Source organism: Echiichthys vipera (assembly GCF_963691815.1).
Source record: "Echiichthys vipera genome assembly, chromosome: 4".
NCBI lineage: Eukaryota > Metazoa > Chordata > Actinopteri > Perciformes > Trachinidae > Echiichthys > Echiichthys vipera.
Genome location: NC_139829.1, coordinates 26,012,399 through 26,038,243, shown reverse-complemented (window position 1 = coordinate 26,038,243; position 25,845 = coordinate 26,012,399). Strand labels below are relative to the sequence as shown.

Here is a 25,845-nt window from a genome sequence, read left to right as displayed (position 1 = left end):
CCTATTCACTGCTGTAGCCCACAGCCAGTGCACTGCAGAGAGCCAGGGTTGTGTTCGCAGCAGCTTTAAGCCACAGTTGAGTTTGAAAAGGAGGGATCGTCCTCAAAGACCACACAGGACCTCTCTCTCCTGGGGACAAAACATGTGGTCAAATCTGGTGACGGGAGGTAAATACCAGAGGTCACAAAAGAAGACACCAGACCATAAGATTCACTCAGCAGCTTTATTTTTTGTGCAAACCTCATGACAGAGGACCTGTAATGACAAAATATGGCAACCTTTTGTTTTGCTATGTGGCTGAAAGCAGGTTTATTTTGGCTAAATTTGCTGACATTACTGCCTCTATGTAAACCAATCCATCCTTTTCTTATCTGACTGTCAGATGTCAGCTTAATTAAACATTTTAAGACTTTATTTCTATGAATACACTCACTTACAGAGCCTGGTGAAAAACCTTCTACGCTGCTGTTTCCTGCATATCTTAAGGGGTTTATTCTACAGTATATAGAGTACAGTACCATGAAGAGTTACAGTATATTTTATAGTACATTTACTGACAACATAAAACACAAATGTGACTGTAATTTGCCAGAGGTATTGGTCTTTTAAGTTCTATAAAGAACAGAGTTATTTTCAGAGTTTACTGATAAGTCTGATTCTTTGAAAAGACAAGATGGCACCATGCAGTGTAGAAGGCTGAGGTTTCCTACTAAGACGTAAGCGGTCAGACTCACTCTTGTGCTAGGTTCTGAAAAACAGTAATTAGTTACCTCACTTACTGAGCCAGCGTGTGTTTTTACGAATGTGTGGTTTTATGTTTGCACCAGGGTAGCGTTTTACGTTTGTGATAAGTAACTTTTCAGTAACTTTCTGAATGCCGTCTTTGAGATGCTGCGATTGGTAATGTAGCTTTTATTTCTGTACTGTCAGCCTATAATATCCGCCGGGATCACGCCTTTCGGCCATGTGTGCGTGTGTGTTTCTGTCCGTCTGCATCTTATCTCGCACACTACTGGACACATGGGCCTAATATTTTTTTTTGCACATTCATAACTGTATGCTTAAGGATTGCGTTGATTGTTTAAAACATTCAATAATGTAGCCAGCTGCTGAAATGTCTTTGTCAGCTAACTTATCACTCATAAGGCGAGTTTGTGTAAGCTTACTAGAAAATACCAAAAGATTTGACGATGGGTCAGAGAGTGACAACGTAGGGTTCCAAGTAAGTTATTAATAACCTTCATAGACATTGCATGAAATAGTCCACCTTCTCTTTTCCTCTCTCTCTCTCAAACACGCATCTTGGAGAGAGTAGTGGCGCTCAGTTCTGCAGACAGACAAACACATGCAGACACAAGACCTAACGCAGGATTCCCTCCGGCTTACTCATACGCGTATGGCAGAGATAATAATGTAACAAGTCGCTAATTTACTTACTAAATTTTAAAAAAGTACTAGCTACTGCCGAAATTAACTTTGAGTTACTTTGTAACACATTAGTCCCAACACTGTTCAGAGTTGACTTGTTTGATTTTACTCTGAAAATCTGTGGTAAATTTAACTAGGGCTGCCCATGAATAGCCGACCAAAATTATTAGTCCATTGATCGCAGGATCAATGGACTACCACCTTAAAACATGTAAGTAGCGTTAGCCTAGGTACCTGCCCATGGCGGCCCGTTCGACAGTCTCCTTGCTAAAAAAAAAAAAAAGTATAAATATATATATACTGCATCGATTAGTTTACTAAATGGCTCTAAATGACGACCACTGGCCGACCAAGAAGATCCTTGGTCGAGGGCTGCCCTAAATTTAACAGAATAAAGGCTCAACAACAGCTGTACTGCATTTTTATTCCTTTCAAAACAGACGAACAAGGAAACAACTGCACTAACTGCAAACCTACTGTGGCTAACTGTTGTATCTTAGCTATCATAGTGTGTGTGTTGCAACTGTTCATTGTGACTCCTGTGTGTCGTACCATACAGTGCTGATACGAGGTAGTAGAGATTCATTCATTTAGAAGTGTAAACCATAAAACCCAGGAGAACGACTAACATATTCATACACGGTACAATACAGAACAAGCATCACAAAGTAGCGATATTGCTTTTGGCTACAGCTCTTATTGCTGGCTTATTAAAACATTAAAATGGCTCAGATGATAAAAAACAGCTTTGATTATATTTCCAAAAGTATTTCTCAACTCTCAGTACAGTATGACTGTGTGTTACCGCTGACTGGATGCACCAATCCCATCCAGTCAAGAAAAGTCAATGTGCTCACGCTAGCGTAAATATTAACACGTTTCCAGTCATTTCAAATGCAAAATAAATAAAAAGTAAGGCCAGTTTTGCCAGTGAAATGACAATTGTGCAATTTAAAACAAAAACAAAAGCACACTCTGTAATAGAGTACTTAACCGCATGGCTGATTTCTCCTTAAAATGGCAGAACAAGAAAGTCAACTTATCCAAGATCTTCTAGGCTGAAATGATTTGCTGAAGTCATGGGTGCTATATTTATCAGGATTCTAAGGTGTCTGAACACCAGTTGTCAAACTCAAAGTTATTTCAACACATTTTCAGCACCTGCAAACGCCCCGTATCAGGACCTTTCACCCTGATCCTGATCTCACTTGGGCTGTTCTTTGAGCTGGTGTTCCCTGAGAGCACCAGTGAAGGTAGCCGTCCACACATGCAGGGCTGTCCCAGCGGAGAGGGTGAGGAAGAAGAGGAAGGCAACTTGGAAACCGAACCAATCCACCACGCCTCCAGCCAGAGCGCTGAACGTCAGCTTCCCCAGCACCTCCAGAGTCGCCAGGAAACTGTAGTGGGTCGCCTAAAGGGGAGAGGGAGAGCGGGGAGGAAGAGAGAAAGAGGTAAAGGAGAAGGAAGTGAGTGAAAAAAAACGATAAACGGGAAGGAGAGGGTTTTGGAAAATAAAGGCACATTGTCAGTAAAAGTACAGAGAAGTAGATAGGAAAGTAGAGAGGTGACGCTTTATCCTATCAACTTATCAACTGAGGTTTTTAAACCTGTAATTGATAATTATCATCAACAACAGAAGGACAGAAACAGTGTGGTTTCAAGAAAAAGGCCCTAAAGTACTAAAGGAAACGACAGAAGACAAAGAAAAAAATTTGACTGGAAGCCTGAGAGAGAAAGCGTGAGATGGCCTGAGCCGATGGATGGCGGCCAAACGAAGAAGTGTATCTGATCCCAGCCTTAAGGCTTTTAAGATGGGGGGAGAGAGAGAGAGAGAGAGAGAGAGACAGAGAGAGAGAGAGAGAGAGAGAGAGAGAGAGAGAGAGACAGACAGACAGACAGACAGACAGACAGACAGACAGACAGACAGACAGACGGACATTACCTAATCTTAAACCTCCTGCCTCTGTCAAAGAGCACAGCGCTCAGGTGAGGCAGGTAACTCAAAACAAAAGGACTCTAGTGACACCATTTCCTGAATCTGACAGATTTGTCACCACGATAGCAAGACACAGTCATGAAGCGTTATACGTGTGTAGTTGAGATTAAAATAAAGGTGGAGAATGGACCATGCAAGGGTGCCAGAAGTAGGAAGAAGGGAAAGGGGTACTGGTGTGATCTAATCGCAAACGGTTACTCGTTTGGTTTAGGACTCTTTTCTTTTTTATACTAACATCTTTAATCCATCACATTGAATTTCTAAGTAATTCTGAAACATTTTCATGCACAAATTACATTAAAAATGAACGACAACGCAGCAAATCTGAACTTCAAAAGGTTATTTTTGCTTTTGCTGGTAAACAAGAATGAGAGTTTTGAACCTTCACTACCATGAGCATCGACAAATATTTTGATAATCGATTCATTGTTTGAGTTGCCTTTGTAAAGCAAAAATGAAAAACAAAATAATCTATTTGCAGCTTCACAATGTGATATTTTGCTGCTTTCCTTAGATTTATATTACTAAGTAAATATAATTTATGTTTTTACTGTTGGTCAGAAAAAACAAGACATCAGAAGACATCACCTAAGACAATTTCACTATTTTCTGACATATTGTAGTCTCAACGATTACAGTCACAGTCACTTTATTGTCCCAAATGGGAAACTCAATTTACAGTAGGTGTACATGACATTAATCAGAACAATCATTTCATCAAAACAATATTCATTCAGAGCCACAATCAGGACAAGTCATACAGAACATTAAAATGAAATGTATGAATTCACTGAGAGTTGAGGAACTAGTGGTGAGTTTGTGGTCTGTACGGTGAGGTAGAGAGCTCTGAGAGCCTGTGTGACCACAGCTAAGTGAAGTGCCTTTATTCTGAGCAACTTGTTTAACAGATTCTGTTTCTTTCTCCTGGGGATCGTTAACAAGCACTCACACTATCAGCTTTCTGTCACTGGATAGCACTACCTACAATAACACACACACATATATACACACAACGAGCACCACACATATACACACAACGAGCACCACACATATACACACAACGAGCACCACACATATACACACAACGAGCACAGGCGAGCCAATGCTCCCTCCTCCTGTGCGTGCGTGCGTACACACACACACACACACACACACACACACACACACACACACACACACACACACACACACACACACACACACACACACACACACACACACACACACACACACACACACACACACACACACACACACACACACACACACACACACACACACACACACACACACACACACACACACACACACACACACGAGTATGTGTCATGAGAACCTCTCCTCCAATTAACCGTGGTTCTAATCATTACATGTTGTGATTGGTTCTCCCCTGTTATTTATTTTATTAGTAACCTGATCCTGGTATCTGGGCTACAGCCTGTGATTTGTTTCCCCTTTCTTCTCCACTTTAAGAGTGACAGCAATTTAAATGATAATTTGTCACCTTGAGAGATTGACTGAGTGATATCTGAATGGCTGTGTTAACAGCGATCACCTCCAGGCAACGATGGCCCAGTTACGACGGGGACAAAAGGAGTTATGTCAAAGAGGAGACAACGAGAGAAGAGAGGAAAAAGAGAGCATTTAAAGGAATCCAGAAATGACAAAGAAATAGAGTGAGGTGGTAGGAAAGAAAAGGGGGGAGCAGAAAGAAAAGAAGCAATGAATAGAAACTAGGTCTGAGATTTTCCAGGTGGAAACCGCTGTTGAGAACTGACTGTATGCTGAGAACTTCCCTCTCTTTGACAACCAAAGGAAATGACCTAAAGTTACATAATGGCACAATTAAGATGGACTAAGGGGAGATGGAAGAAGGAATGGAGGTTTGTGTTAAGGGGTGCAGCTATCAAATCTATATATCATTTTGCGTAAAAATGTATTATAATTTGCATTATTTTTCAAAACAATATTTTATGTCTGGGGTAGGCCTATTTGGTGTGGTAACCTAAAAGGGGTGTGTTTGAGTGTGCACGTGTGCGTGAGGGGCAGAGGGAGAGGGACGAGAAATTTAAGCCACAGATGACCTAACACAGTGTATGTTTCAATTCATACTAAAATAATGGTGACAAGAGACAAGTAATATTACATAACAGCGCCCTGGGTCTCCATAATGACGCTGTTGGCAGGTATGAATAGAGTCTGCTTTACCTGAATGCTCTCCTCAGCCCTCTGAGTGCAATGCATCATGGTAGTGAAGGTGAGCGTGGTGATGAGACCACCCAAAAAGTGTTGAACGCTCATACTCAGGACGGCCATACCTGAGGGACACACAAGCGAAAATCAAGCACAAAAACAGGCACAAAACATCGGAGTGCAAGTTGTCCTGAAAAAGGCAGAAAACTATCAGTTTTACGCTGTTGTCTGCTACACTTGTCACTCTACTATTCTATGTAGAAGTCAAAGCAGGGAGACAAAACAGCAAGAAACGGTAAGCTGCTGAATTGTCTCCTCTCCATTCTACCACCACTACCCCCCCACATCTTCCCCAAAACACATGTAGTGTATCCTCTGAGGGGAAGTGGCAGAGCGATGTTGGTGGGGAAACACAGAGGAACCACAGAGCCTATCTGTCTCTGCTCCTGCTAACACTGAATTATTCACTCAAGCCGCCAGAGTTTTCTCCCGAATAAGACTCTTCAGTCAGCGACACAAGACTGTTGGAGTCACACAGATACACCGACTGATCACGCTGTAAGAGTGGGAAGCGGAGGGTTATCATGTAATATTGAAAAATCTGAAACTGAATGTTTTTTCTAGTTTTTTTTTAGTTTTCTGGTTGAGTTTTCCTGGGATCTTTGTTCTGGGTTTAAAGCAAAGGGGAGTAGAGGCCTCAACTTTCAGTCTGAGAGGCTTGATGGGGGAACACACAACTCAGACGCAGATAAAAAGGGGATCTGAATCCCAAAAGCTTTGCAACTGGCTGTGTAAAAGAATCAGATGTGTCATTCAGACATTAATAACTGAATGAGGGAGACAGGGAGAGAGGGAGGGAGAGGGAGAGGGAGAGGGAGAGAGAGCGCGCGAGCACCTGTCTAACAATGTCCTCTGCATCACCCACTCCTGGGCTGTATTAATACTGATACGGTTGCTGTAGGCCACTAATTCTCATCCTTTTTGGATTGCGAAGCTGTGTCCAACAATTTCTCTAACTTTCTGAAACTGACAACATTGACACCCACCTCTAGCAAGCTAATGCCCGGGTGTGCAGCGGTGAGAAAGTAAGCATGGATTGAACTTCTCTCTCTAGCTCTCGTTTTTCATTCTTTACAAATGCAACACTGTGAATGCCTTTCAGGAGAGACTTTCTGAAAGCCTGCGCCGTTATACTCATATATTTAATTGCTGTGTCTCTGACCTTACAAAGAAATCAGCCGCCTTTAAAGGGATAGTTTGGTTCTTTTGAAGTGTGGTTGTATGAGGTACTAATCCATATCCATAGTGTTACTACAGTAGATGACGGCTAGCACCAGTTTGGAGAAGCAGACAGGAGTACTGACACCAAAGCATAAAAAAAGAGGTACAGCTAAAGAAATAGTTTGTCGCTGTTATGATCAAATTTATTTTGTTGTATTTGTTTATTCTACAAACCACAGAAAGCCTGACCCAAACAGCTCGTCTACGGCGTGAGCACAGTTGCACTTTACGCGTAGGAATACATTTAGAAAATGTGGTGCCAAAGGGATAACACGATAAAGCAGTGAAAACATTCTAGATATAGCGTACACTTAATCTGATATTGATTTTTTTTAGGTGACTTAAGTGCGTTTTGAGGCTGCCCCTGTCCATAGCAGCTTCTGTGTCGATACTCCCTTCAAACTGGTGGCGTGCTAACCGTCATCTACTGTAGGTAATAAACTGACTATGGATAAGTCCCTCATACAACAACACTTCAAAAAAGAATTACACCCTTAAAATTGACTCAGGTAAAAGATGTCTACGTACTGTGAGCAGTTAAAAAAATCAAATAAAATTCAGTTTCTAAGATTGTTGATGAATTTTGAGACGCCTCAAGAGGTAAAATTATTAAAGACTGAAAGAAAAAAACATGACTTTATATGTAGTAGAAATGTGCTCCTCTTCTCTTTCTTTACTATCCCATTACTCATGTTGCAAACACTTGTTTTATCTTGTGACTCCTTGCTATAGACAACTGATGAATTACCCACCAGTTTCCGGCTCCAGGTCGCTCGAGGCTTCAGTAATTCTACTGAAGGATTTCCACTCTCACTGTGAGGTTAAATATCTAGTGTAAAACCGTATTGTACAGACATTACCTAACTTTAATATCAAATTACACACCTGCCAGCCGAGCTGCCAGAAATATGCTGACATACTCCATTAGAAAATTAGACACACACCTTACGTCAGAAATGTCCAGGGGCTGAACCCACTAACAGAGACACCACAGCACTATAGCAGAGTAGTGAATGTCATAATGTAGTGTCTGATGAGATTGTCAGAACTCAATGGTTATTTTTGAGAACGTAGTTTGTCATCAGTCATAAGTGTGAAATGAGTTCTGACCATGGTTCCTCATTTCTAATGCTTCATGACCTTTTAGACATTTTTTATTCACCACATTACACAAGTCTGTAGTGTTGATTAGGGAGAATATTCAAACAGTGACCTTAAAAAATGGTGACTGAGTAGAATAAACATGTATTCCTATTCTAAACAAAAGCTTACCTAACCCTGCTTAACTTAATCTATGTATACAACCATAGAGTTCAAACTTACACTTTACATTTGTGACCTAAGGCTTTGTAATTATTAATGTGTTTATTCAAGAAACTAGCAGGTCAAATGAGGACTGCATGTGTTTAGGATCAAGATCCGGGAAGTTTAAATATGTAAATCTACAGAATTCAATAAACAACATGTGATGTGCTGATACACTATTCATGGTAAAGACTAAAAGACCAGCAGCGTCACTCTAACGCCTGTTATGAGAGTTGAAACACTCGTTTTATTTTTGCTTTTGCTTTTCTACCTGCTCACATCATATTTCCACCCAGGCTCGGGAGTAAAAAGAATACATGGAACGGCATGGTGTGATTAGGATACAAAAATAAGACTTCTTTTTACGAGCAGGATTACAATTTTAAAATACATTTTAAAATAAAGAACGATATAATACTGTAGCCGAGGGTTATGAGTTGCTCGTGCTTAGGAAGGCAATAAAATAACAGAGGCTCCGTCTGAACCATATGGTCTGAACCAAGATGGAAACCTTACATTGAAGCATTAACTCCACCCTTACGTTCTTACCTTTCACAATAAAAGCCCTTCGCTAAATCAAGAAGTACTCAACAAAACACCATTTTGTCACTGCGATAGCATTGCAGCCGTGCAAAATACAGTCAAAAAACTTTAGAGGTGTGTAGTGGAGATCAAATTCAAGGCCAAGTTCAGAAATGGGTGTGGTCTGAGCAAGGGCCCTGGAAGTACAGAAGGGTCTCTAGTCTTTTCTAAGGTTACATTGTTCTGTTGTCTTACAGAATACACACGTGTGTATTAAGTATCAAGTCTTTTTCTCTCCTCTTGTCTTTATTTGCATATTTGATATTGAGTTAATCCAAAAGTAAGTCAAGTATTGTTTATATTACGTTTAACACTGTGACACTTGGATTAGGTCACTGACTAGATTTTTTTAACATGCAATTAGTAATTGTATCACCAGAACACCAAAAACTGACAAACTGGACTATATAGGATGATGGAAATTGGTAATAGGTGTTGAAACTGGGTTAAATTGGTGTCTTTGACCATATTTCAGTCTGTCTCTCACCTTTCATGAGTGGTGATGGTTCCAGTATAGTGAGTAGAGAGCTCTGGAAGACCATGCTGACGGTTCGCATTACAAACACCCGTCGCATCAGAGCCCCGATGCTAGGGAGAGACAAGCAAACAAGCCAGATATCAGGAGATGTTCAACAATGTTTACGTGTGATTGATGAGCAGTGTGACATGCAATGACAGTATCTTTACATTTGGAGATATTCTCTGTTTCTCACACACACACACACACACACACACACACACACACACACACACACACACACACACACACACACACACACACACACACACACACACACACACACACACACACACACACACACACACACACACACACACACACACACACACACACACACACACACACACACACACACACACACACACACACACACGCACATACACACGCACATACACACGCACATACACACGCACACGTGTGCACATGCTTAAGTAAACAAGTCCCCAGACACTAATTGATTCCCTGTTAGTGCAAGAAAATCATCCCCCTGTGGGTTTGGTTTGTGACGTAATCAATAACCTAAGGAGATCCCCAGCATGAGGAAGATAATTAATCACTGTTGACACACGCACGCACACACAAACACATACAAACATGCACTCACACTGTTGTGTGACATCAGGGAATAAAGATGCCAATCACTCAGAGGATGCCTGCCACTCAAAGGACTGTGCGTGTGTTTGTTTATGTGTTTTTGCATGTAATTATTTATATGTAAAAAAAAAAAAAAAAGGCTGAGAGGAAGGAGCCTGTCGCACAAAGCAGGATGTGTGATTTAATATAGTGATAAAAGCACTGAGTAAAACAGTTCCAGTCCATGATTGAGATTTAAAGTTCAATGTTCTTCTCAACAAAGTTTACCAGCTTATTTCATGATGCTGCCTCATGAGACGAGCCCCTGAACTGTATTTGGCTAAGCAGTGACTAAATTCTGATCCAGCCTAATGAAACCTAGTCTGCCCTGGTTGACCCCACTCTTACTGCTTGTCTCTTGACTTTGTGATTCACTGTTAATCTAATACTCTTCTAAGCATAATGCAGGGTATTATAACATGGGCCAGAGTTGTCAGAAATCGACATTCGTTCGTTGTGTAGGTATTCGATATTCGTTTAAAAAAATATATATATATGTATATATATATATAATTTTATTTTTGTTTTGATTAATGTAGACTATCTATAAAGGCGGACTGCAGAATATGTTTTGCCAGTACACTCATGTAATATTTATTCTTTTTACTTGCACTATTAACTAGTGAAAATAATAAACCCTCTAATCCTTGCGCCTGACACAGACAGCGGCAGGTGCCCGTGATCACTGCAGCAGGTAACTGAGTGATGTGATTAGTACTGATTTCTGATACGGTATCTTATTAAAAGAATTTGTTGTTCTAACATCAATTGGTTTTATTTGCATCTTTCTTTAACAATAGGTGATGGTATATATAGAAGTGTAGTTTTACTTTCACAGCACTGTCAGTCTGTGTCGGATTGAGCTTCTGTCATGAGCATTTCTAGATTAATTCATCCATGATAAGACAAAATGTGGAAACAAATGGGCATAATAATGTTAAATGACGCTAATGATTTAACAGTAGCGGACAGTTGTTTTACTGGGGATCAAATGAAGATAAGTTGTTTCTAGCGGCCTCTTTGGTGGTGTTTTTTTTTTTTGCTCTTTTGTTAACTTTATTGACACATATTCACCTCTCTACATCCAGCCCGTCCCCTATACTGTATGTTACCCTGTTAAATCAATACACACACATGTTCCTATTACACTTCTGCCCTTAAACAAGCCTGACTCAGAAGTTGGATTTCCCAATTTTAGATTACAAATGAACGCAGCCTAACCGTTAATAAAGAGTTCAGCTGGCAGACCATCTGCTGTCAGCAGCGTCACTAACATTCCGGATTATTTACGTCTAGCCCGCCAATGTCATTACAGACACAGATATTGAATACTCAGAAAAAAGACAAGTAGAAGTGCTTTCATTCGTTGGTCATATGATCAATCACTATTGTTTTAACTCACTCTGTGATAGATAGTGACTTAAAAGACAATTAAATGGATGAAAATCTTACGAATTACAACTTTAAATTAAGATAGAAGCACAGTCAATGGCCCGGGAGATTGGAGCCAAGCTTCGGCTCAATTCAAAAAATGTTGGTTAATACCAACAGAAACACCTCGTTATAAAGTACAACTTCATTAAGTAAACTCAAAAGACAACACAAGACACTTTCTTTGACTCTAATCATCAAGAGATAAAACATTAAGCACTTCCTATAAATAGCCAGTAATACAGAGCTTAATTCAATTTAATTCTAAATTCTATCTATTTATTTCACTTCTCCTCCCCTCCACATCTTTCAGCTCAGCCTTTTCTTAGCTCTCTACTGGAAAACCAATCCTGCATCATTCACATGCTAAAGACATTCTCTTCTTCTCCTCCTTTACCTCCCTTCTCAATGACAGTCTTTCATTTCACACACTCTCAAGAGATGCTGTGGTGGGTGTGTGTGTGTGCGTGTGTGTATGTGTGTGCGTGTGTGTGTGCGTGCGTGCGTGCGTGTGTGAGTGTGCATGTGTGAGAAAGAGAACCTGCCTGGCTGCTACCTCACACGGGCCGAGTCCAGATAAGAATTGCCATGTTCTCGGGTTGCCAGTGGCGGCTGTAAAGGGGGTTACTCACTGACCACTCAGCCGTTTCTGATGGTGGGGAGGATAAACCACCCAACTGTGCTTTTAGAGGTGGGACCACAGCCTGGTGGACAACACTCTCTCTGTGTGTATGTGTGTGAGTGTGTGACAGGAAGAGTTGAGGAAAGAGACGTGTTCATCTGACACTGGAGAGGACATACAACCAAAAATAACCCTTTTAACACTTAATGGAACACAGAACTGAGTTGTAAAATCTTTGACTTAAAATATAAAATAAATATATATATAAATAAAATATAATCAAGGTGGAATAATAATTATATTATTATATTTTTCATCTATCACACAATATCTCAGATACTGATTGCAAACTGAATGTTAACAAAGACTGGGGAAATCTTCTCCACACTTGGAGCTGAGCTGTCATATTACACATACTGGTCGAACAGAGATGCTTATATTACAGATCAAATTTGTGAGGTGATTACTGCATCATCACTGGGTTTAAATATTTGACTGTTTAAATCTAATAAAGTAAGCAGTTCTCACGCAGTTCTCTTCCCAACACAGTCACAGATGCCTAAACTCCTGGCAGAAACTGAAACCAGTAAGGACTGTTTGACTGACGGGCAACACTTCTCAGACTGATGAGTCTTTTAGAGTGCATCTGACTCCCAGAGAATTTCAGAAGAAGTCTTATTTTTTTCTGTCTTTGTCAGTGTGTGAACATTTTACTGCCTTTACAAGTCACCGAGTCCTGTACAAGTGAGATGGGGAGAAAGAGTGAAAGAACAAAAGTCAAAGTATGACAATGACATCTTTTGAAAGTCCTTTTCAGCGCAACAAAAAATGTTTCCTTTGGAGGCTGGATCTGCGTTACAGTAGCTAGTGTCACTTTACAAGAGGAGAAAACCTGAGAGCCACCTTAAAACACAAACGAGGACAAAAGTACTGACATCAGACAGCACAGGGCAACCAATACAACCACATAAGCGAAAGGCCCAAGTTCCTCTACAGTAGCCCTCATCCTCTTGATCCCTTACATCGCAAAGCATTTTATAAATGCTGATTGATGGAATGAAGGAAAGGTTGTTGGATGTTCTGTTAAGAATACAGTAACGTACAGTGTGGGAACTAACACTATCCTCTTTAAAGGCATTGTTGTTATTTATAGCTCCCATTACATCACACTGGCCATAGGCAGAGCTGTGCTATGATGTGATCCTAGTGTAAGCAGACGTAAAACCTTACGCAACGACGGTCAGGCACAAATGGCACAGTGTCAATGTACCTAAGGGGAAAACATGTAAAGGTTGAATTCAATCATACAACAACTTGCTATATACAGTCCATTTCTCTTGGTGCATTCTCATCAGTATTGCAATTTTGCATCAACTAGATTCTTAATGCTGCATATCTGAGCTAAAATACCGCATATACAGCTGAGTTTCAACATGGTCATTGCATCTAATTACCATAATGTAATCTAACACACTGTTATTCTGCCATTTTGATGTATTTATCAGAAAGTCTTAGTATCTTTCTGTATGTGTGAGAATTAAATTCAACTACAGTGTTACGATGTCTCTGTGATCAAACCCTGAGGTGCGTGTGTGTGTGTGCTCGATTGTGTGCGCGCATGTGTGTGTGTGATGGATTTGCTGCTCATGCTGTTCTCACACCACACACCAAACACAGGGGGTCCCCGAGCTCTCAAACAAGGCTATGTTTACTTAAATTACTGTACACACACAGTCAGAAGGCAGAACACACACACACACACGCGCACACGCACACATGCACACACGCACACACACACACACACACACACACACACACACACACACACACACACACACACACACACACACACACACACACACACACACACACACACACACACACACACACACACACACACACACACACACACACACACACACACACACACACACACACACACGCACACACACACACACGCGCGCACACACACGCACACACGCACATGCAAGCACACGCCTGTGAAGAGTAAAAGAACAGGCCCAGAGTGATGAGGAAGAGGTAAAGGAGGAGGAAGAAGACTGCAGTGAAGGAGTACACAAAAATCTTGAAGGAGGAAGAACAAGAGGAGCAGGGTGAGGAGGAAGATGATGGTTCCAGCTTCTCATATGTGAATATTGTTTCAATGGTCTTATATGACAGTAAACTGAATACTTTTGGGTTTTGACTGTTGGTTGGACAAAACAAGATATTTGAGGGTATCACTTTGGGGTCTGGGAAGTTGTGACGGACTTTGAGCAGTATTTATTGACATTTTTATAATGATTGATTGATTTTTTTAGGATATAAATGACGGATTAATATTTTATTGAATTAATATTTAGTTGCAGCCTAGCGAATATTGGACCTATTGAAGAAAGTGGATGAGGTGTACTTTCACTTTGTGCAGTCTTTGACTTTCACAGGCATTTTTTTCATTTTTAAGGGAATTCCCCCTCGAGAGCCAATTCATTTTTAAAACTCTTCAAAATGATGCCACTGCAATAAAATAGGACTGCCATACAAAAGACAGTGGAAATAACCCAGTGAGAATGATGGCGTTGATGAAGAATACCTGAACTGAGCGAGCAGCAGGCCTCCGAGGGACGAGCCGCAGATGGAGAAGCCCATGGCGATGACGCCGTTCCAGAAACCGAGCTCTCTGGCGGTCATGTGATGATCCAACAGGAAAAGAGGAAACATGGTCACTGCACCCTGCTCACCTGTATACACAGTGGCGGGAGAGAACGGTGGACAAAGAGGGAAGATCAGGAGGAAATAAGACAATGAGAGACAGAAGGGGAAAGAAAGGGAGAGACTAATTAAATATTCAATCTGATGGCAGAACATACAATGAATACACTGTGTAATATGTGTTGTACGTTTCTGACTAAGCATTATTATTTTACAGTAAATATGTGAGACACCTCCTGAATACACCAGCCTGTTCCAATCACAGTCACAGTCAAACACAATGAGGATGTTGTACCAAACTGTTTAGCCTGCAAGACTGAACAACATGATTTTCCTGAGATGACAACTGCAGAATCAAATACTGCACACCGTACCGCACACCTAGGCCTATTCCTGGAAAGTGTCAATAATAGATGCCTGACAAGAAGAAGAATACCCTCAGTCACTTTATCAAATGGGGGCCTAGCACTTTTCCTCAAGCACAAAAAGGAAAACAACAAAAACACAAAAACTTCCACGGATGAAACAGACCTCACAAAGACCTTTCAGTCAAAATAAAAAGTTTCTGTCAGACAATCAGACTTTCTCTGTGTGGTGTTGAGTGTGGGGGTAATGTTCTGCTGAACATTACAGTAAAATATTCAGTGGCGCTGACTATACGCCATTATTATATTAATGGAGACTGACTTCAGAAAGACAGTGGGACCAAGGAGCTGCGTGAGTGACAGCTTGGCTCCCAGACTGCTGTCAAAGACGACGCAACACAACCGACGACTCACTCAGTCAGCCAGGAGACAAACAAAAATAGAGAAGGAAGAAAAAAAAGACAGATGAAACAGACTGAAATAAAAAATAATAATAAGAGAAAGCTGTGGAGCTCCCAGTGATGGGGAAGGGGGTGCAGCAGCGGAACGAGTGTCATCGCAGTAACAGTGCAGTGTGACAAACGTGGATTCTGTGTGTAGGAAGCACTTGTCTCTCAGTCACTTCTATCACTCAGGTTTCAATGTTAGCAATTTACACAGTTAATACAGACAGAGATGAATAGATGAATATGTTCAAGTTGATCATGGAAGTGAAAGCCTTTACGATAGGTATGACAGTGACTTTTCCAAAACAGACCTAAAAGGTCCAGGTTTTTCTTTCAGATGAAGTATAAGCGAAAGAGAAATGAGGAGATTAAATCTATTATAACAGCAGAGCTGCAAAGAGGAATCCATTAGGTGTCAACTATCAAAATAATTGGCAACTATTTTGACAACCTATTAATAGGATTGAATAATTTTTTAAGAAAAAAAGGGTGACAATTATCTGATTCCAGCTTCTTAAATTTGACTATTTTCTGGTTTCTTTCCTCCTCTATGACAGTAAACTTAATAGTTTTAGAGTTGTGTAATAAGCAAGACATTTGAGGACATCATCCTTAGGGAAATACAGATTTTTCACCATTTTGTAACATTTTATAGACCAAGCAACTAATCGAATAATTGAGAAAGTAATCAACAGATTAATTGACAATGAAAATAATCGTTAGTTGCAGCCCTACATTGCAGTAGACATAGGGGTGTACGGTATAAAGGATATAGACGGTAGGAATTTGGCTAAGGTATGGGTTTTGACTCTACCGTGTACCGGCAGCGCGGCTCTGAATTAACCACACAATGTGTGCGGATCTGGCCCCCGCGGTAATAATTTCTGGCCTATGAGTAGAAACCTATGTGAAAAAGTAATTCATGGCTGTAGTGGCTGATGTTGACAATTGTCTCAGCACTTCAAATATCGGCACGCTGAGATCCAAGTGCTTCCTGTAAGCGCACTACACTCAGGACCGACCCAGTATACGGACTGCTTCTTTATCACTTCTCTCCTGGCATGTTGTTGTTCTTGTAATCGTTTCAGTCTGGTTAAATCACCACCACAATGTCTCTCTACTTTGAAATGTAGTGGAGTAAAAAAGTAGAATATTTACCACTGAATTGTTGCGGAGTAGAAGTATGAAGTAGCATAAAAAAATACTCAAGGAAAATACTAGCCCCTCAAACTTGTACTTTAAGATAAATATACCCTGATATAGCACTGTTACCGTCTTTGCTTCAAATTATACCATGATATACATTTTAGACCGTAACCTACAGCCCTAAGTAGACATCCTGAAAAGTATGGAGTTTGCACTAGAGCTGGGCAATAAACAAATTGTTTATTGTAAAGTAATTTTACAAATAAGTCATATGACATATATGTCATGATATGTACATTTTACTCTTAAAACCATGATGTGGTCACATCTTTATAATATATCACATTACATTACCATCACTGCACACTCCACTTCTACCGTCTTTGTGCATTATTCACATTTTAATCGCTGTCATCCTTTGGGCTGAAATGTTTTGAGCAGCATCAACTGTGCAGTAACCATATTAGTCATAATAAAGTAAACATTGGTAGCAGCGGTACCCATGATGCCCGGGTTGTTTACCCATGGTTCTGTGCTCCCGTTCCTGTCTGCCTGTTGTTTAGCTCAAAGCTCAGAGCTTTCACAGTCCTGCCTTCAACTAATTATTTCTTTAAAGAAGGGGGTACGGGGAGGGTGTGCAGACAAACACAACCAGGCTGATTATTCCTTTCTATAAATATTCTCAAAGCAACAATTGTCCATTTCAGCAGGGATTTCATTAGACATCCGCAAAGATTAAACAAGCAGAGTGAAGGGGGAAGGATAAAAGGGTGGAACAAGAGCGAAGAGGGAGAGGATGAGAGAGGGAGGGGGGTGGAGGACTAAGAGAAAGTCAGTGATAGCATAAAAAAGAGAGAGGGCAGAGAAAGAAACGGCAGTAGATAAAAAGGGCAGGAGAAGATACAAAAAAATGAGACGTAGAGCAGGAAATTACAATCATAATGCATTTATTTAAAACCAAAAGTATAAAGATGTGAGTTAAACCTGACTGGAAGATAAGAGATCAGCATGGGATGGAGACAGCTAAAGACAGATGAAGAGGAGGGGGAGGCAGATGAACAGAGACATTGTTAGGAGGTTAGTGAAGAGGAAACAGAGAAGGGATGGCAGGCTCAAAGAAAACTCTGTTTATGTTTACATTAGAGGCAGACAGAACAGAAAGACAAAATCATTTAACATTAAGAGATGTGACAGCGCCGTTTTATTTATCCTCGTTATTTAAAGGTGCTGCATGACAACATCAATGATTTACTAGATATATATAGCAGGGTCCAAGCACCCTGACACAAAGACATGGAGAGAAACAAAACCAACACGTCCTCATACCTAAACGACAGACTCGGTTGTTTGCCATTGACTGCAAACGACACATATGACCATCTTATTTGACACTGTGAAACGGTCGCAGTTTTAAACACATGGTTAATGTTATGAAACTGAATTACTTGGTTAAGTTTAGGCAACAAAGATATTTGGCTAGGTTTAGGAAAAGATTATTGTTTGGTTAAAATGAGCACATTTGTTATGTAGTTACATTGGTTTGTATTAAAAAAAAAGTTAAAGTCAACACACGGGACACAAACAGCGGCCTCCTGGGTGAAAGATGTGTGTTTGTTGGACCCATCCATCAACCCATCTTCCTCCCTAAGTGGACTTTGGCGCTCTTAATACTACGTCACCTGACTTCCTCGTTTGCAACAAATATAAATATGGGTCGTAATAAGATGCTTGCATTATCCAAATACTGTATATGGATTTGTTTTGGTGAGGGCAGTCTTGACAAAATGATTTTATTTTCTGCTAAAGTTTGAACCATTTTGATTATTTTACGTTAGAGATTCCTGTCTTTGTGATTGTCCATTTTCTTCTGATGCCAATTGTGGAATGTCACGTATTCGTGAAGTCCAGTGAAAACCATGTATCTCTGCTTTAATTTTTATTTTTAATAAACAGAAAGAATTAATCGTTCCTTTATTGGATTTATTAATGAGCTAAATTAACCATTTACAAACCCACAGGATTATCTGAAAAACGTGTTGTCACAAAACTGATAACAGGACTTTCTTCATAACCCATGAAAAGTTGACATTTTTAAGAAACATGCAGTTTATAAACCCAGTTTTTTTTATGGTGATTAGATGGGAGAGATAGTCTGTGCATATTGAGAATGTTGGGTGTTAGTATAGAAAGGGATCAGAGTAAATTAAGGGTGAGATAAAGGTTGAGATGAGGGTGAGAGGTCAACGAGGACATTGGGGTCAGATCTTAAAGTCCGTGCTGCAGCTTAAACAAAAGAGCTGGCAGAGCAGGAGAGATCACTGAGGACACTCAGTTCCCCTGCAGAAGGACTTTTTCACTCCCTGCCGAGAGCAAGGTAAACAGAGACAGGCACATACATACTACATGTAGAGCACAGCGCGCGCACACACACACACACAAATGTCTATGTACATATGCACACACCTCGGGCTTCGTCAGGACAAAAGCAGTAAACAGAGCCCTACCTGTATATTCTGTCTTTAAAGGAGGCACTTTTTCAGTCTAGAAGGAAGAAATTTGTGATCCAAAACAGTCGCCACACTACTAAAATAAAAGGATCGGAACCTACCTTAACTGTGAAATCGATAGATGGTGTTAAAACACAGAGAACATAAATAACTCTAAAGGATTAGTGTTTTCTCATGCAACTAAACGTTTGGTTTACAACAGTTATTTAATGTAATTACACCAACAAAACAGGCTGATATCAATTATTATCCGCTGACGAAAGCACATGATGCCGTTTTTTGGTCATTATGATCAAAAAATTAACTTTAAATCATTATGTGGTCCAACAAATAGGAACCGACTTTTACATATCTAGAGAGATCTTTCACCTATATTTTTCTGCATGGTTAAGTGTTTATTTCTATTGCCATTTTGCTCCCTGTCTCTCTCAGGGCACCATGTGGTGGTTGTTCATTAATTCATCCTTCAGCCTCCCTCCCTGCAGTCCTTCTTTTTCCCTCTGGAAAATACCCCCCACAACCCACCCACGTTTCTCTCTTCTCTCATTCCCACCTCACCAATTCCCTTTACATCTCAGAACTCCACGAACTCCCACAAACCCACCATCATCCAATTCTGTTGGTGTCCAGGACTCTGATACTACTCTTTGGACTGGACTGTAGATTTCATGTCAGTACTGTAATGTTTAATTTCAGTATGTATGCATGAGAACTTGAGAGGAGCAGGGCAAATTGTATGCATTTGTTTTTATCATTCAAAAAAAACCTATAATAATAGTTTTAATTTGTATTGGGCCTTTCAGGGGACCCGAGCACTCTTTAAACATATGGAAGCAGACACTGCATACTCTATATGTACCCCCTACCCCCTCAACCTTCGGACTGTGCATACATGCAGATTTAAATGTAAATATCTTGATGATGATGATGATTCTCTCCTCTATGACATTAATCCAAATAACTTTGCTTTGTGTACAAAACGAGACATTTGAGGACCTCATCTTGGGCTTTAGGAGACCCTGATCCACATTTTCTGACATTTTATAGACCAAACAACTAATCGATTTATCAAGAAAATATTGTATCGTATTGTATGGTCATTTGGAAGCTGTACTTTGAGGTGCTGTTGAACTGTATTGCATTACAATAAGATATGTTACTAATATTCTGTCAAACCCATGTACATCAATGTAATGTATCTTACAGAGTGTATTTTACCATTCACTCTTGTAGCTGTCATTTAGGAGGAAAAGGTTAGAGTGAAGTATTGGGAAAAGCTTTTCTTTATTGTGTTCATCCATCCATTCCTCCATCCACCTGGTCTGTTCCCAGGGAAGGCCACCATCAGGGTCCACCTCTTTGAACCATCATTCATGTCCTTGTTAAACATACAGGAATCCCTACCTTTAAAAAGAACCAGCTCTCGGCATCACAGACACTAGGGATGTGTAGTTGATTGTAAATAACAATATGGGAATAATTGACTAGCAATACAAAGCATTTTAATTCAAAGCATTTAAAGTGTTGATATAGATAACAAAAGTGCAGTAAACTAATTATGTTTCTCAAATTGCCAAATTATAGTAATTAATACTTGAGTTTACAATAAAAGATAATAAGGATGGCCATTTTTGCTACAAATGATTCGTGTTCAGCAGCTTCACATGCCAGCACAGACACAAACAGGGTTAGTTTTCCCCACGTATGAAAATATCAGGGTATTAAAATGTTTGTGTCCAACATTTGAGCTTATTTACTAATTAAAACCTCGTTTGCCTATTTCCTGACCTTTTCCCCTTACATTTTCACTACTTCCCTCCCCCCACACACCCTCCATCCTCCGAGTCTACCCAGACAGTTCTCCCATCACGCCTGTGGCCTCAGATGGCACAGGGGTCACAGTTCAGACACAAGGCTCCCAATGATTGGCCACTGTGTTGGACCCAGCACAAACTCAGAGTTCATTAGGGATAGATGAGGGAGAGGGGCCTGTGCTTGTGTGTGTGTTTGTGAAGTGGGGGGTTGTTCAGACTGGCAGATCACACAAACATACCCACACACCCATGAACAAAAAACAATACTGTCTCACATAGGCAATTATGCTGGCACATCCAGCCCTTATCTATTACACAATCTTTTCATATTCCCTGCAAAGGTGGGAAATATTTAGACTGCTACAACGGGAAATGCTAACAAGTGACAAGGCTGTTAATGAATATACAGAGAAAACACTAACTACTACTACAGTAATTCTTGTTGTAATCATGAGCATCAGCCAATTGTGTCTGTTTGTGTGTGTGTGTGTGTGTGTGTTTGTGTGACAGAGAGAGTGTTGTGGTGGGGTGGGGTGGGGGGGTTGCTCCCTAGACAGATTAGGGGGTCCAGCCAGCCTTCATATTTTGTCTAGTAGTGTCGTCTGCTGGGGCTCATCCGATTACTGAGCCACCCTAAAAACTCTCTCAAAAACACACACACACACGCAATCTAAAAACAAAGCCATATACATTCAAGCACACAAGTAAAGACTATGCAAATACGAGGAGACAATTATCTACCCACCACCCACATACACACGCACACACATCAGCGTGATGCGTCGTCTTCCATTTCGGTTTCTGAACACAACAGACACAAAGACACTCTAATCCTTACATAATCCTCTTCTGCTACCAAACACCAAACTCTGGTCATATCAACTCTCTCTCCCACACACACAAGCTTGACTGATTCAAAACTACTTTAAAATTTAGTTTTCTTATTGGAACCAACTTATTCACATACAAAACCATCCGCATGAACGTAATATGCATTCAAACTAACAATTGTATTCCTTCCTCAAGTCCCTTGGGTTTAACTGTGATATTAAAAACAACTGCTTTATCTTGGCATGGCCTGTATTTTCAAATGTGCATACTGAACTTGCTACAACACAATAAATGATCAAGTAATAATAACTTCCTCAACTTTCCCAGTACACTCATTCCTGAGATCAGTCCTCATGGACACAACAACAGAGACATCTAGTGGTGAGCTCTGAGCCCTACATGAAGGCAACTAAAGAAAAGTTCATATTCAGGACAAAAGGGACCATTTCAGAAAACATAACTTTTCACTGCTTCAAGTTGGGTTTTTTTGTATGTGAAGTTTGTGAACAGGAACTGAATAAAAACTGACAAGCTAATAAACTGGTGTCCCATTTCTATGCATTCTGTCAGAAACCCCTTTTACACGTTAACCCATTTGAGAAAGTAATAGGAAGTGTCTTGATTAACCAGAAAGACAAATCATTCAGAATACAGAATACCTCAAAGTTGACCTGTATTAGGTCCACCTCCCCTCCTTAAGAATTACATATCCTCTTCAAAGATCCTCTAATTTGAATATTGAATTATTCTGGACCGAAAGTATTGAAATTAAATAGTTTGTTTGTTTGTTAGCTATCAATGATCAGTAAACCATATTGTTGTGTTCATTTTTGAATAAGATATCTGAGTCTTTAAATAGAGATAGACTAATCAGACTCACCTAGTTTGTATGTTAGCACATACAGGACTGTCCAAGGGGTGCCAGGCACTGCTAGCATCTTCCTCCACACTCTCCACGGCCTCATAGCGTCTGCTCCCTGCCCTCCCCTCCTGCTGCCATCTGCCTGCTGGCCCCTCACAGTCTCTTCATCCAGTACAGGGGCCCCCCAAACAAACAGAGCCACGCCTGCATACACAAATGTCAGCAGCATAAACATCCAGCTCCATCCAGCCACGTCAATCACAGCCAGCAGCCCACCTCCGGCAAACACAGATCCAGCTTTATAGCCCACGACTTGGGCTGTGTTGCCCAGCCCCAACTCCCCACGACCTTTCAACAACCCCACCGCAGCCCCGTCTACAGCAATATCTTGGACAGAGGCCAAGGAGTTCATGGCCAACAGGGTTCCTGCTACTCCCCAAATATGTGCTTCTGGGGCCAGGGCAGCACTGGTGAGGCATGTCAGAGCCAGCCCAGACACTGTGCCCACCAGCCAGCGGCGCTTGGTGCCAACCCGGTCCACAAAAGGTGCCCAGAGCACCTTGAGGACCCATGGGAAGTAGAGGATCTTGGTGAAGCCGATGCGGGTGAGGGAATGACCGGCTCCACGCAGGTAGACAGGAAGCAGGGATGACTGGAGACCATAGGGGATGCCCTGGACAAAGTACAGCAGGCCCAGGAAAACTAGTTTGTCATTCATGATCTACCACACCAAGTGACCCTCTAATGGAGCAGACCCTGCAGTGATCCATTGGTCAGTTCATTGTCACTGATTAAAGGGGAGCACTTCAAATTGACTGGCTGAATCACATGAACGGATAGACCTGAAATGAAAAGACAAGATTGAGGTTAGGGTTATTGATGCTGAACTTGTACGTTTGATGTAAAAGATATGAGGCGCCTAAAAACTGTCACGGCTCTCATAGGCAGCCTTAAAAGGTTGTGTCAGCTGTGTTGCTGCCTCTGTGCCCAGCTCAGTTATCAGTAACGTTAACCGGCTAACGTTAGCGGCTCAAAGTCAAACCACCTATGTAGCCTGTAGCATGGTCGATACCGGTGACGGTGACCAGATGTGTTTTTATAATTTAATGTTATAAGAAAACAAAATGTGACGTTGACATTTTTGCTGACAGGTACAACCGTTAAGTGTGTCACCAAACTGACTGACTAACTACCAATAGCTGTCTGACGTTAGCATGCTGCCATGCTAACCTTAGTACACGAATACATATTAAACACATTTGTTCGACATGTCAATACTATAAGAGGTTGTGCTGCGGTCAGAAAAGTAGTTCCCTGTCTGTTATGAGATAAACTTTAACACATACTGTGAGAGAAAGTCGGTTAGCTTAACGTTAGCTAACCGGAGAAGCCGCTCCGCTTGTTTACAGTAGTGGTTTGATGGGAGATACTTGTTCCTGGAGGTATGACGACACGCCCTTCTCTGCCTCTGATTGGCTGAGCGTGAAATGTCGTTCATCCAATGAACGTGATCAAACGCCTCAGCGAGCCTTCTTTCACAGTCACATGCGGCTAAACTGTCGGTTTATTCACTATTATTAACTATATACAGTGTTTGTTATTACCAATATTAGTATGTGTCACATGTGGTGCAGGACCTGTAGTAAAGCGACAGACCAGGAGCAGTCACTGGTGATTTTGTCTGTGCCAGCTAACGTTAGCTAGCGTAAGTTATTTGTGAAACATGGTTTGTCTTTTCATAACATGGACAGTTGTAGTACTTTTACTGATAATCACGTAGGAACATTTGTTACAGAGCTTGTTTCTCGTAGTGTCTTTATATTTCTCACTCAAATTAGATTCTCCCTCTTTACTTTTTGTTTTAATGCTGCGAAACAACTACTGTTTAAGGTGCATTAGCGCCACCTACTGCGGGAATGCAGGGGTGTGGAGCAGAGTTCCCTGTTTCCGTCAGGCCTGGAAGAAACAAAAACATCTAAATTATCTTTATTACAGGGTTTGTACAGGTGCTTGAAATCCTTCAAATGCTTGGATTTTAATGTCGTGTTTCAAGGTTTGAAACGGGCTTGAATTTCTGATAAAGTGCTTGTAAATGCTTGAAATTGTATCTGTATTGCATTTGTTTCACAACAAATAGCTACAGAATATAACTTTATTTATTTCTTATCCTTCTGGTATTGAAAAACACAATTTTAGTTGTTTATAGCACAATATCATCTCTTTCAATCAGATCTAAAAAAAAGGTGAAATATTAATTTTCAATATGTATTTGTGGAAATATGTAATTTATCACAGCCACTAAGGTGCTGGTAAATCTTGAAAATGGACCTTAAAAGTGCCAGTCGGATTCTAAGGCCGACCCAGGCTGTGTTCACTCTGTCTGTCTACCAACCGACAATACGGTATTGTTAGACTCAAGCCTTGGACATAGTGCTATTATAGCTCGCTGTGATGAACATGACCAAATCCCAGTCTCCACACTCTCAGATTAACAGATGCATAGGCAGGTTCCCACAAAGTCTGCAAGGGTTTCGTTTACGGCTGTTCCACTGTCAAACTGGGCAATGGGGGCTTTCTCAAAATTATAGTGTTGGACATGGCATTGCCAGGGGGAGCCAGGGAGTGTAAAAACAAAGGAAAACAATATTTAACACTCATATAAAGTATTACATTTTCTATACCATTTTGAGCCCTTGCAGCCTCTCACACTCAAACATTTAGGGGATGGCATTCAAGTCTGTGACGGTTTAGGGTTTAGGCTTTAGGGGTGTGATTGGGATCGGGCCAGTAGGCATTCTTTGAAATCAGGGTCCTTTTTTGACAGAAACTATCGCCAGAGCAGTACAGCCACACTGTGTGCAGCTATGAGAAGATAAGAGACATAAAGTTCAGTGCAGCCATAAAAATTGAAACTGTAGAGTAAAGAAGAGGCAAAGAGATGGCTTGAAGCCTTTCAGACGTCCTCAGGCTTCACATGGCGAAAGTCTCATACTTACCCGAATGCCGGGCGCTGCAACAAGTATCGAGTGAGTATTACCTACTCACCCCGCCCTTTTAATAACACCACGTACCTTCAGTTTAACCTCTAATGAGGCTGTCAGGAGGAAAGCAGTTATTTTTAGGTGAAAAAAGGCATGAGAGAAAGACAAATCTAAGAGTTTGTGTTCATGC

At 40.8% G+C, this 25,845-nt stretch overlaps 1 protein-coding gene across 1 annotated transcript; it reads right to left on the bottom strand.

The window, feature by feature from the left end:
- Positions 1-286: 286 nt before the first annotated feature.
- On the bottom strand, positions 287-24,089 carry mfsd3 (major facilitator superfamily domain containing 3). Its single transcript, XM_083912076.1, has 6 exons — positions 24,021-24,089; positions 22,693-23,516; positions 14,585-14,732; positions 9,273-9,373; positions 5,633-5,742; positions 287-2,839 (listed from the first exon to the last, which is right to left on the bottom strand). Exons 2-6 carry the CDS (start codon positions 23,390-23,392, stop codon positions 2,633-2,635), a joined length of 1,266 nt encoding a protein of 421 aa, XP_083768202.1. The 5' UTR covers positions 23,393-23,516; positions 24,021-24,089; the 3' UTR covers positions 287-2,632.
- Positions 24,090-25,845: the final 1,756 nt, after the last annotated feature.